Here is a 13,993-nt window from a genome sequence, read left to right as displayed (position 1 = left end):
CAGCAAGCAATGCATGTGAAAGAAGCACGGTGGCTGGGAAAAACTCCCTAGGAAAAACTCCTGAGAAAGGCCAAAAACCTAGGAAGAAACCTAGAGAGGAACCAGGCTATGAGGGGTGGCCAGTCCTCTTCTGGCTGTGCCGGGTGGATATTATAACAGAACATGGTCAAGATGTTAAAATGTTCGTAAATGACCAGCATGGTCAAATAATAATAATCATAGTAATTGTCGAGGGTGCAACAAGCACGTCCGGTGAACAGGTCAGGGTTCCGTAGCCGCAGGCAGAACAGTTGAAACTGGAGCAGCAGCATGGCCAGGTGGACTGGGGACAGCAAGGAGTCATCATGCCAGGTAGTCCTAGGGCTCAGGTCCTCCGAGAGAAAGAAAGAAAGAAAGAAAGAGAGAATTAGAGAGAGCATATTTACATTCACACAGGACACCGGATAAGACAAGAGAATACTCCAGATGTAACAGACTGACCCTAGCCCCCCGACACATAAACTACTGCAGCATAAATACTGGAGGCTGAGACAGGAGGGATCAGAAGACACTGTGGCCCCATCCGATGATACCCCCGGACAGGGCCAAACAGGCAGGATATAACCCCACCCACTTTGCCAAAGCACAGCCCCCACACCACTAGAGGGATATCTACAACCACCAACTTACCGTCCGAAGACAAGGCCGAGTATAGCCCACAAAGATGTCCGCCACGGCACAACCCAAGGGGGGGGCGCCAACCCAGACAGGAAGACCACGTCAGTGGCTCAACCTACTCAAGTGACGCACCCCTCCCATGGACGGCATGGAAGAACACCAGTAAGTCAGTGACTCAGCCCCTGTAAAAGGGTTAGAGGCAGAGTGTATGCGTATGGACCAGCCAATGATGGGCTAATGTTGAAATAATCTCATAATGAAGCCACGAATAATGCCACCTCTGTCGAAATGCATGGTCAGCAGTTAGCTAGCTACTTTCATTTTTCTCTGCGCTCACCTGAAGAAACAACGGTTATGGGACCATTACCTTTGTAAATTATTTATTCATTTATTATTCATTGCTTGGATGCTGTTGGCTCTGCCAGCCAATCAGTTTAATATAATAAGATGAGGAATGTTATTAACTGAAATAACACAAAGTTTAAGGGAACAAAGGGAATACATTTTGGAGAGTGCATAAGAGTTCTACAAAGGGCTTTCTTCCACTATTTCCTGTAAAACTAACGCTTCTGATTTCTCCATGGTTGTTTAGTCTCTCACTGTGTTTCTTGTTAAATGAAAGCCTTATGGTCTCCATGGTTGTTTAGGAGATCGGTGGTGTGTCCTATAATCGATGTGATCAGCGACGAGACGTTTGAATATATGGCAGGCTCAGACATGACCTATGGAGGATTTAACTGGAAGCTGAATTTCCGTTGGTACCCCGTGCCTCAGAGAGAGATGGACAGGCGCAAAGGGGACAGGACACTCCCTCTCAGGTGCACACACGACACATACCTTTATCTGTGCCCGTGTTGAAATGTCTTTCTTTGTACTGAAAGAATTTGTCTACGTCCCAAATGGCACCCTATTGACTTTATAGTGCACTACTTTTGTAAAAGTAGTGCACTACAGTATATAGGGATTCGGGTACCATTTGGGATGCGTACTTTGTTATCACAGTGCAGCCAAGCCAGGGGCTGGTGGATCACTGTCAGCAAGGAGAGGACAGTAACATTAAAGAACAGTTTATTGAAAATCTCATCAGACAAAACAAATGTTAGCTCTAGCGTTGTCATTTCAGCTGAGAATAGGTTGTTTGAAATGCCTGGGAAGCTGCAGAGTTGACATCATTGATGTGGATTTCTTTAGAAGCCTTTTCTTCTGATAGCCATCAAAGCTGCACTTTTCATTTGCATTTCTGTCTATTTGTTTTTGTTTTATTATTTGATACAACAGTTGTATTTGTGGTTTCATGTTGCAACTAGTTTCATTTTCAAATACGAAAATACTAAAGAAGGACTTAAATGGAGCTGGTGCTGCAAAATATTGACAAAGTGCTCCATCAATCATATTATATTGGACAGAGCAACAACATGGTGTTATGATGGTGTCACTCAGTGCTTCTTCATAAATCTGATTTCTATTATCATTAAATTATAGGATTATCTCCAAGACCTCGCTGTGTCTGTTTGCTTTTCTTTAGCAGAATGAAAATGGCAGAGAGTGGTTCAAACAATGTGCAGTTTTGCACTGAGATTGTCAGTTCTATGGCATCCATGTCTTTTAAATGGGCCAGTCTAGGTCAGGCTCGTTCGTGTGAAAGAGTAGTTTCCAAACTGCCCATTCGTTTGATGAAAACATTTAAACAATTGTGCAGCAAGGTGATTAATCAGGCCTTGCTAATCAAAACATAGCTCCTCCCCCCCCAGAAATGATTATATTAATATAATATTACTGTATGCCATAGCGATTGATTATTTGCAAGCTGACATGTTTCTCACTGTAAGATATGTGTCTCTTGCGAGATGTGTTTCTCTATCCACACTCATCATTTTTCTCCTACAGAACCCCTACTATGGCTGGAGGGTTATTCTCTATTGACCGGACATATTTTGAAGAAATAGGCACATACGATCCAGGGATGGACATTTGGGGCGGAGAGAACTTGGAGATGTCTTTCAGGGTGAGTGATTGATAATAGAGGGCTGAGCTCTGCTTGGTTATTATCACAATGAAAGTGGCGTGTGTGTGTGCGTGCATGTGTGCGTACTTGCATGCATGTTTGTTTGTGTGTGTGTGTGTGTGACCTCTTGCTGTTGTGTGTGCAGATCTGGCAGTGTGGCGGCTCTCTGGAGATTATCACTTGTTCCCATGTGGGTCACGTGTTCCGAAAGGCCACCCCTTACAGCTTCCCTGGTGGCACGGGTCAAGTCATCAACAAGAACAACAGGCGATTGGCCGAGGTGTGGATGGACGGCTTCAAAGACTTCTTCTATATCATATCACCAGGTACGCTATCACGCCTCCGTTTTAATCTGTTGTTGTCTCTCAGCGGGTGGGAATGCATATGGACTGGACTGGGAATGCAGACCTGGGTTCAAATACTATTTGAAATCATTTCAAAAGCTGGGTTTGATGGAGTTTCTTGGCGCAATGGAACCAATAGAATTAGAACTCCATGCAATAGAACTCCATGCAGACTAAAGCAAACGGTAAAGGGATTTAAAAGATTTAATATAGTAGTTCAACACATCTGATGGAGTGGCAATGCCTATGGCCTCAGTGTAAAGTTCAAAGGATGTACTTTAAGTGTGGAATCAGTCCATGCCTATCATGTTGGGTATAAGTGGCATGTGGGTAGTTGACGTGAGGCCCCTGTTTTTTGTCCGTGATGGCTAACACACATATAACTTCCCTTAAATTGGCTAAAATTGTGATATAATAGTAAAATCTTTTGAGTAAATTCATGCAGTGTATAATTTTTTTTCTTACGATTTTTAACCAAACGTGGCAATTGTCCAGTGGTGTGACTGTCCCAGGTAAGGTTGTGGAACTTTGAACTTAAGTGATTTAATGAACAAATGAACAAAATTCCATTCGCCTACTCTTTTAGTTATAACACAGAAGTTATAACACAATAGTCCCCAATTCTATTCATGATATTTCCAAATAGTTCTGATTGATTACATGTTGTCCCTAAAAGCAATGTCCACTTGGTGTGACATAATTCTGTGATTAAACAACGAGCCAGCATTTGGGCACCATGGCACTGGGGAGGGTTCTCTTGAAATGAGCACATGGCCTGAACAGATTGTAAGCGTTATCAGAGTTTTTTTTATCAATATATTGCACCTCTGCCATTGTCATAAATGGGGTCAGTTTCTTAGTCCTTCTGTGTGACGCCTTTTGAATGTATACAGTATACAGTGCCTTCGGAAAGTATTCAGATCCCTTGACATTTTCAAAATGTTGTTACGTTACAGCCTTATTCTAAACTTGATTAAATTGTTTTTTCCCCCTCATCAATCTACACACATTATCCCCATAATGACAAAAGAAAAAACAGGTTTGTAGAAATTTTTGCAAATGTATTAAAAATGCAAAACTGAAATATCATAGTCACATAAGTATTCAGACCCTTTACTCAGTACTTTGTTGAAGCAGAGATTACATCCTGGAGTCTTGGATATAACGCTACAAGCTTGGCAAACCTGTATTTGTGGAGTTTCTCCCATTCCTTTCTGCATATCCTCTCAAGCTCTGTCAGGTTGGATGGGGAGCGTTGTCCTGTACAGCTATTTTCAGGTCTCCCCAGAGATGTTAGATCGGGTTCAAGTCTGGGCTCTGGCTGGACTACTCATGGACATTCAGAGACTTGTCCCGAAGCCACTCCTGTGTTGTCTTGGCTGTGTTCTTAGGGTCGTTGTCCTGTTGGAAGGTGAACCTTCGCCCCAGTCTAAATTCCTGAGCACTCTGGAGCAGGTTTTCATCAAGGATCTCTCTGTACTTTGCTCCGTTCATCTTTGCCTCAATCCTGACTAGTCTTCCAGTCCCTGCCGCTGAAAAACATCCACAGCATGATGCTGCCACCACCATGCTTCACCATAGGGATGGTGCCAGGTTTCCTCCAGACGTGATGGCTGGCATTCAGGTCAAAGAGTTCAATCTTGGTTTCATCAGACCAGAGAATATTGTTTCTAATGGTCCGAGATTCTTTAGGTGCCTTTTGGCAAACTCCAAGCGGGCTGTCATGTGCCTTTTACTGAGGAGTGGCTTCCGTCTAGCCACTCTACCATAAAGGCCTGATTGGTGGAGTGCTGAAGAGATGGTTTTCCTTCTGGGATGTTCTCCCATATCCACAGAGGAACTCTAGAGCTCTGTCAGAGTGATTGTGGGGTTCTTGGTCACCTCCCTGACCAAGGCCTTTCTCCCCTAATTGCTCAGTTTGGCCGGGCGGCCAGCTCTAGGAAGAGTCTTTGTTTCCAAACGTCTTCCATTTAAGAATGATGGAGGCCACTGTGTTCTTGGGGACCTTCACTGCTGCAGACATTTTTTGGTACCCTTCCCCAGATCTATGCCTCAACACAATCCTATCTCGGAGCTCTACAGACAATTCCTTCGACCTCATGGCTTGGTTTTTGCTCTGACATGCACTGTCAACTGTGGGGCCTTATATAGACAAGTGTGTGCCTTTCCAAATCATATCTAATAAATTGAATTTACCACAGGTGGACTCCAGTCAAGTTGTAGAAACATCTCAAGGATTATCAATGGAAACAGGATGCACCTGAGATCAATTTCATGTCTCATAGCAAAGGGTCTGAATACTTATGTAAATAATGTATTTCTGTTGATTTATTTTGAATAAATTTGCAAAAAATTCTAAAAATCAGTTTTTCGCTTTGTTATTATGGGGTATTGTGTTTAGATTGCAGAGAATAAAATAATATTAAGTCCATTTTAGAATAAGGCTGTAACATAACAGAATGTGGAAAAGTCAAGGGGTCTCAATACTTTCCGAAGGCACTGTTTATCCATATATATATTTTTTTATAAAGTAGAAAAAGCAATGAAAACATGTTGTGGTGAAATCATATAGGTTTACTGTTAACAATGAGGCCCATATTGGAGCATACTGCCCGAGATTTCCAATGCTGTGACAGCTTTTTTCCCTTGGTGTGACATGATGTGTCACACCAGAGGAAAAGCTGTCACTCCAGGGGACATGACCCATTAATAAACATACAGTACCAGTAAAAAGTTTGGACACACCTACTCATTCAAGGGTTTTTATTTATTTTTTACTATTTTCTACATTTAAATTATAGTGAAGACATATCTATGAAATAACATACATGGTATCTTTTAGTAACCAAAAAAGCGTTAAACAAATGAAAATATATTTTAGATTCTTCTAAGAAGCCACCCTTTGAGTTGATGACAGCTTTGTACACTCTTGGCATTCTCTCAACCAGCTTCACCTGGAATGCTTTTACAATTGTCTTGAAGGAATTCCCACATATGCTGAGCAATTGTTGGGTGTTTTTTCTTCACTCTGCGGTCCAACTCATCCCAAACCATCTCAATTGGGTTGAGATCGGGTGAATGTGGAGGCCAGGTCATCTGATGCAGCACTCCATCACTCTCCTTCTTGGTCAAATCGCCCATACACAGCCTGGTGTGTGTTGGGTCATTGTCCTATTGAAAAACAAATGATAGTTCCGCTAAGCGCAAACCAGATGGGATGGCGTATCAATACAGAATTCTATGGTAGCCATGCCATCACACCTCCTCCTCCATGCTTCATGGTGGGAACCACACATGCAGAGATCATCCGTTCACCTACTCTGTGTCTCACAAAGACACGGCGGTTGGAACCAAAAATCTCAAATTTGGAACAAAGGACAGATTTCCACAGGTCTAATGTCCATTGCTCGTGTTTCTTGGCCCAAGCATGTCTCTTCTTATTATTTGTCTCCTTTAGTGGTGGTTTCTTTGCAGCAATTCGACCATGAAGGCCTGATTCACGCAGTCTCCTCTGAACAGCTGATGCTGAGATGTGTCTGTTACTTGAACTCTGTGAAGCAGTTATTTGGGCTGCAATTTCTGAGGCTGGTAACTCTAATGAACTTATCCTCTGCAGCAGAGGTAACTCTGGGTCTTCCTTTCCTGTGGCGGTCCTCATGAGAGCCATTTCATAATAGCGCTTGATGGTTTTTGCGACTGCACTTGAAGAAACTTTCAAAGTTATTGTAATAATCCGGATTGACTGACCATGTCTTAAAGTAATGATGGACTGTCATTTCTCTTTGTTTATTTGAGCTGTTCTTTCCATAATATGGACTTGGTCTTTTACCAGATAGGGCTAACTTCTGTATAGCACCCCTACCTTGTCACCACATAACTGATTGGCTCAAACGCATTAAGAAGGAAAGAAATTCCACAAATTAACTTTTAGCAAGGCACACCTGTTAATTAACTGAAATGCATTCCAGGTGCCTATCTCATGGACCTGGTTGAGAGAATGCCAAGAGTGTGAAAAGCTGTCATAAAGGGTGGCTACTTTGAAGAATCTCAAATATAAAATATTTGTTTAACACTTTTTTGGTTACTACATGATTCCATATGTGTTTTTTCATAGTGTTGAAAAATTCTGTATTTTTTATTTAACCTTTATTTAACGAGGCAAGTCAGTTTACAATGATGGCCTACCAAAAGGCAAAAGGCCTTCTGTGGGGACGGGGATTCAAAAATTATAATGCAGGACACTTCAAGTTCGTGTAATTAAAAGAGTACACTTAAAATCCTTTAATGAGGCTGATGTTTAGAACTAATGTTTAGATGCATTTTTAGTCAGAAACTTCTGAAAGTGTCATTGATTATGTTTTAACAGTAAAATGTGACTGCCTGTTGTGTATTGTCCATCGGCATGACATAATTATGGGGGGACGCCAACAAATGCAAGGAAAAAAATATTATTTTTATCTAGGTTTAGTGAAATTACTGTGAATCATACCCAAAATGTAATAGTGAGACACTTAGTTATCATCATTATACAAGGAAATTGTATTTCATTTGAAATGCAAGAATATGATCAATGATTTAAAGACATAAGTCTCTAAATAATGAGTCAAAATATTTTTCTTGTTTATTTTGGAATCATTAAACCTTTATAATATTAACATGAATTGTAATGTCACACCAGTAGGCAAGTTCAAGGCACTAATACATGAAATGGTTCATTAAATTGGATATAAACTGAAAATTGAAAGTGGCCATTTTAACATTTTGAGTTGTTTAGACATAGTGTCAATAAACTATGTTTTTTTAACTTTAATTTTAAAGGAAATTATTATACCCACGTATTTATGTGGGTTCTGAAACGAGACTGCTCATGTCGTTTTGCATTCACCACATGACTAATTCCCCTGCTTACACACACAGAATACAAAATATTTGCCTATATTGGCTAGTGTAGCCTCCTATGCCAATACTATGTGTGTAAGGCAACATAAGACCTATCATTATGTCTTATAGGAATATCCTCCAGATTCTTCATTCCACAGTCATTTCCTCATTACTGTATGTTCTTCAGGATAGGGTCATTTCTCCTCTGGACTGTACTGTATGCCATGAGCTCTGTAACTAGATTATATGTAACAAATTGGTTTGAAAGGGAAGCAACCTGTACTGTATTTTGCTCTAATTTACCTCTACTCTGGCTCACGTTGCTTCTCCTCATTGTCTCACTGAGTCTCATGTCTTCACTCTACTGTTCTTTGCATTGAGTTTTGATGTTGCTCTTGATGTGCAGAACAAGGCATTTGATCTTTTATTCATTAGAAAGCGTTGTACTACTGTAGGTATCTTTCAAGACTGGTGCTTTTCTGAACTTGCGTTCACATATTCATGCGAGACGTTGTTTGACATGGGTTGGAGATCTCACGGGAGACTCGGAACAATGCTGTCACCACAGCTCAGTATTCATTTGGCTGCCTGAGCCAAGTAATGTTCTAGGATCCTCAAAAAGTTATACAGCTGCACCATCGAGAGCATCTTGACTGGCTGTATCCCCTCTTGGTATGGCAAATGCACCGCCCTCGACCGCAAAGTGCTACAGATGGTGGTGCGGACAGCCCAGTACATTACTGGGGCCGAGCTCTCTACCATCCAGGACCTCTATATTAGGCGGTGTCAGAAGAAGGCCTGAGAAATTGGTAAATTCTCCAGCCACCCAAGCCGTAGACTGTTCACTCTGCTGCCGTCTAGCAAATGTTACCGGAGCATCGGCTCTTGGACCAAAAGGCTCCGAGACAGCTTCTACCCACAAGCCATAAGACTGCTAAATAGTCCGGGTAACCATTTAATTAACTATCTTGCACTGACGCTCACAAGACTATACTGTACACTGAGTGTACAAAACATTAGGAACACCTGCTCTTTCAATGACAGACAAACGAGGTGAAAGCTATGATCCCTTATTGACATACACTCAACGAATTGTATAAGGCCATAAGAAAACAAGAAAATGTTCATCCAGAAGTGACGCTCCTAGTGGCCTGGGACTTTAATGCAGGGAAAATTAAATCTGTTTTACCTCATTTCTACCAGCATGTCACATGTGCAACCAGAGGAAAAAAAACTGTAGACCACCTTTACTCCACACATAGAGACGCATGCAAAGCTTTCCCTCGTCCTCCATTTGGCAAATCTGACCATAATTCTATCCTCCTGATTCCTGCTTACAAGCAAAAACTAAAGCAGGAAGTAGCAGTAACTTGCTCAATGCTACACTACAGGACTGTTTTGCTAGCACAGACTGGAATAAGTTCCAGGGTTCATACAATGGCATTGAGGAGTATACCACCTCAGTCACCGGCTACATCAACAAGTGCATCGACGACGTCGTCCCCACAGTGACTGTACGTACATATCCCAACCAGAAGTCATGGATGACAGCCAACATCCGCACCGAGCTAAAGGCTAGAGCACTAATCCGGACGGTCAAAAGAAATCCCGCTATGCCCTCAGACGAACCATCAAACAGGCAAAGTGTCAATACAGGACTAAGACTGAATCCTACTACACCAGCTCTGACGCTCGTCGGAAGGACGTGTACTCAAAGCATGCATGGACCAACTGGCAATAGGTCAGAGACCTGGCAGTGTGGTGCCAGGACAACAACCTCTCCCTCAATGTGAGAAAGACAAAGGAGCTGGTTGTGGACTACAGGAAAAGAAGGGCCAAACAGGCCCCAATTAACATCGACGGGGCTGTAGAGGAGCGGGTCGAGAGTTTCAAGTTCTTTGGTGTCAACATCACCAACAAACTATCATGGTCCAAACACACCAAGACAGTTGTGAAGAGTGCACTATAACACCTTTTCCCCCTCAGGAGACAGAAAAGATTTGGCATGGGTCCCCAGATTCTCAAAAAGTTATTCAGCTGCACCATCGAGAGCATCCTGACCGGTTGCATCACTGCCTGGTATGGCAACTGCTCTGTATCTGACCGCGAGGCACTACAGAGGGTAGTGAGTATGGCCCAGTACATCACTGGGGCCAAGCTTTCTGCCATCCAGGACCCCTATACTAGGCGTGTCAGAGGAAGGCCCCAAAAATTGTCAAAGACTCCAGTCACCCTAGTCATAGGCTGTTCTCTCTGCTACCGCATGGCAAGTGGTACCGGAGCGCCAAGTCTAGGTCCTAAAGGCTCCTTAACAGCTTCTACCCCCAAGCCATAAGACTGCTGAACAGTTAATCTAATGGCCACCCGGACTATTTACATTGACCCCCCCCCCCCTTTGTTTTTACACTGCTGCTACTCACTGTTTATTATACATGCATAGTCACTTTACCCCTACCTACACATTGACTCGGTACCGGTACCCCCTGTATATAGCCTTCTTATTGTTGTATAATTTTCTTCTTTTTATATTTTTTTTACTTTTGTTTATTTAGTAAATATTTTCTTAACCAACAATGCAGTTCAAGAAAAAGAGTTAAGGGCTTGTAAGTAAGAATTTCACAGTAAGGTCTACATCTGTTGTATTCGGCGCATGTGACAAATAAAATTTGATTTGATATCACTTGTTAAATCCACTTCAATCAGAAGGATTTTTAAGCCTTGAGACAATTGAGACATGGATTGTGTATGTGTGCCATTCAGAGGGTAAATGGGCAAGACAAAAGATTTAAGTGCCTTTGAACGGGGTATGTTACTAGATGCCAGGCGCACCGGTTTGAGTGTGTCAAGAACTGCAACGCTCCTGGGTTTTTCACAGTCAACAGTTTCCTGTGTGTAGAAGCTAGAAGCTTCTGATAGGCCTAATTGACATCATCTGAGGCCTACCTTCAAACTCAATAGAAATCAGCCAAGACCTCAGAAAAAAATTGTAGACCTCCACAAGTCTGGTTCATCCTTGGGAACAATTTCCAAATGCCTGAAGGTACCACGTTCATCTCTATAAACACCATGGGACCATGCAGCTGTCATACCGCTCAGGAAGGAAACTCATTCTGTCTCCTAGAGATGAACGTACTTTGGTGCGAAAAGTGCAACTCAATCTCAGAACAACAGCAAAGGACCTTGTGAAGGTGCTGGAGGAAACGGGTACAAAAGTATCTATATCCACAGTAAAACGAGTCCTATATCGACATAACCTGAAAGGCCGCTCAGCAAGGAAGAAGCCACTGCTCCAAAACTGCCATAAAAAAGCCAGACTATGGTTTGTAACTGCACATGGGGACAAAGATAGTACTTTTTGGAGAAATGTCCTCTGGTCGGATGAAACAACAATAGAACTGTTTGGCCATAATGACCATTGTTATGTTTGGAGGAAAAAGGGGGAGGCTTGCAAGCCGAAGAACACCATCCCATCCGTGAAGCACGGGGGTGGCAGCATCATGTTGTGGGGGTGCTTTGCTGCAGGAGGGACCGGTGGACTTCACAAAGTAGATGGCATCATGAGGAAAGAAAATCAGTCAGGAAGTTAAAGCTTGGTCGCAAATGGGTCTTCCAAATGGACAATGACCCTAAGCATACTTCCGAAGTTGTGGCAAAATGGCTTAAGGACAACAAAGTCAAGGTATTGGAGTGGCCATCACAAAGCCCTGACCTCAATCCTATAGAAAATTTGTGGGCAGAACTGAAAAAGAGTGTGCGCGCAAGGAGGCCTACAAACCTGAGTCAGTTACACCAGCTCTGTCAGGAGGAATGGGCCAAAATTCACCCAACTTATTGTGGGAAGCTTGTGGAAGGCTATCTGAAACATTTGACCCAAGTTAAACAATTTAAATACTAATTGAGTGTGTAAACTTCTGACCCACTGGGAATGTGATGAAAGAAATAAAAGCTTAAATAAATCATTCTCTCTACTATTATTCTGACATTTCACATTCTTAAAATAAAGTGGTGATCCTAACTGACCTAAGACAGGGAATTTTTACTGGTTTTAAATGTCAGGAATTGTGAAAAACAGAGTTTAAATGTATTTGGCTAAGGTGTATGTAAACGTCCGACTTCAACTGTATGCAATGAGTTGTTGCTTGTGTCTGTTTGGAGTGATTATGTGTTATCATCTTTGCTAAGTAAATACAGAAGGAACGTGAAAAGCCTACTTGAGCGCGTGAGAAAAGATGTGTTGCCTCAACCTCTCTGTAATCTCACTTTTAATGGATGATGCGATGGAAGCTATTAAATCATTCTGAATTGATTTCGACATCCCAGAAAAGACAGTCGAAAGTTCCATATGTTCAGCAAGTAAAGCATCGTGATGTGCAATTACCTCTGCAAGCTCCTTGTAGTTTTCCTTGTTAGCAGAATTTTCCCTCTTGTCGTGTCCTCTAAAAACCAATTCTTGCATGCCCTAAAATGCAGTGGTGTCGATAAACCACTTGAGAACATCCCTGTTTTTCTTACTTTCTCATTTGAAGACGCAGATCTTCGTACGTTACATTATCGAAGCAGCTTTTTCACAGAAGCTTGAATCTGATGTGGGCATTTACCGTGCATTCGGGAAAGTATTCAGACCCCTTGTTTTGTTACAGCCTGATTTTAAAATGTATTAAATTGCCCCCCCTCCTTATTCTAAAATTGATTAAATTGCTCCCCCATTCCCCCTCATGAGTCTACACACAATACCCCATAATGACAAAGCAAAAACAGATTTTTAGAACATTATGCAAAAAAACAAACTGAAATATCACATTTACATAAGTAGTCAGACCCTTTACTTAGTACTTTGCTGAATCACCCTTGGCAACAATTACAGTCTCGAGTCTTCTTGGGTATGACGCTACAAGCTTGGCACACCTGTATTTGGGTAGTTTCTCCCATTCTTCTTTGCTCTCAAGCTCTGTCAGGTTGGATGGGGAGCATCACTGCACAGCTATTTTCAGGTTTCTCCAGAGATGTTAGTACAGGCTCTGGCTGGGCCACTCAAGGACATTCAGAGACTTGTCCCGAAGCCACTCCTGCGTTGTCTTGGCTGTGTGCTTAGGGTCGTTGTCCTGTTGGAAGGTGAACTTTCGCCCTCAGTCTGAGGTCCTGAGCGCTCTGGAGCAGGTTTTCATCAAGGATCTCTCTGTACTTTGCTCCGTTCATCTTTCCCTTGATCCTGACTAGTTTCCCAGTCCCTGCCACCGAAAAGCATCCCCACAGCATGATACTGCCCCCACCATGCTTCACCATAGGTATGGTGCCAGGTTTCCTCCAGATGTGATGCTTGGCATTCAGGCCAAAGAGTTCCATCTTGGTTTCATCAGACCAGAGAATATTGTTTCTCATGGTCTGAGAGTCCTTTTAGGTGCCTTTTGACAAAGTCCAAGCGGGCTGTCATGTGCCTTTTACTGAGGAGTGGCTTCCGTCTGGCCACTACCATAAAGGCCGGATTGATGGAGTGCTGCAGAGATGGTTGTCCTTCTGGAAGGTTCTCCCAACTCCACAGAGGAACTCTGGAGCTCTGTCAGAGTGATTGTGGGGTTCTTGGTCACCTCCCTGACCAAGGCCCTTCTCCCCCGATTGCTCAGTTTGGCTGGGCGGAAAGCACTAGGAAGAGTCTTGGTGGTTCCAAACTTCTTCCATTTAAGAATGATGGAGGCCACTGTGTTCTTGGGGACCTTCAATGCTGCAGACATTTTTTGGTACCCTTCCCCAGATCTATGCCTCGACCAATCCTGTCTCGGAGCTCTATGGACAATTCCCTCGACCGCATGGCTTGGTTTTTGCTCTGACATGCACTGTCAACTGTGTGACCTTATATAGACAGGTGTGTGGCTTTCCAAATCATATCCAATCAATTGAATTTACCACAGGTGGACTCCAATCAAGTTGGAGATACATCTCAAGGATGATCAATAGAAACAGGATGCACCTGAGCTCAATTTCTCATAGCAAAGGGTCTGAATACTTATATAAATAAAAAAAATTATACATTTACGAAAAATTCTAAAAACCTTTTTTCACTTTGTCAGTATGGGGTATTGTGTGTAGATTAATGAGGAACACATTTAAT

General features: G+C 42.5%; 1 protein-coding gene across 3 annotated transcripts in view; it reads left to right on the top strand.

The window, feature by feature from the left end:
- The window catches only part of LOC115156091 (polypeptide N-acetylgalactosaminyltransferase 13), a 74,883-nt gene that overhangs the window by 40,854 nt on the left and 20,036 nt on the right, over positions 1-13,993 (top strand). For 2 of the 3 annotated variants that reach the window (XM_029703377.1, XM_029703376.1), the window contains exons 6-8: positions 1,305-1,475; positions 2,545-2,662; positions 2,808-2,988. In XM_029703377.1, the coding sequence (XP_029559237.1) occupies positions 1,305-1,475; positions 2,545-2,662; positions 2,808-2,988 (470 nt within the window). The remainder of the gene's footprint in view (positions 1-1,304; positions 1,476-2,544; positions 2,663-2,807; positions 2,989-13,993) is intronic. The other variant, XM_029703378.1, reaches the window with a different exon arrangement.

The sequence above is a fragment of the Salmo trutta genome, chromosome 20 (genome assembly GCF_901001165.1).
Source record: "Salmo trutta chromosome 20, fSalTru1.1, whole genome shotgun sequence".
NCBI lineage: Eukaryota > Metazoa > Chordata > Actinopteri > Salmoniformes > Salmonidae > Salmo > Salmo trutta.
The sequence above is the reverse complement of the archived record's forward strand: the minus strand, read 5'-3'. Positions and strand labels throughout refer to the sequence as shown.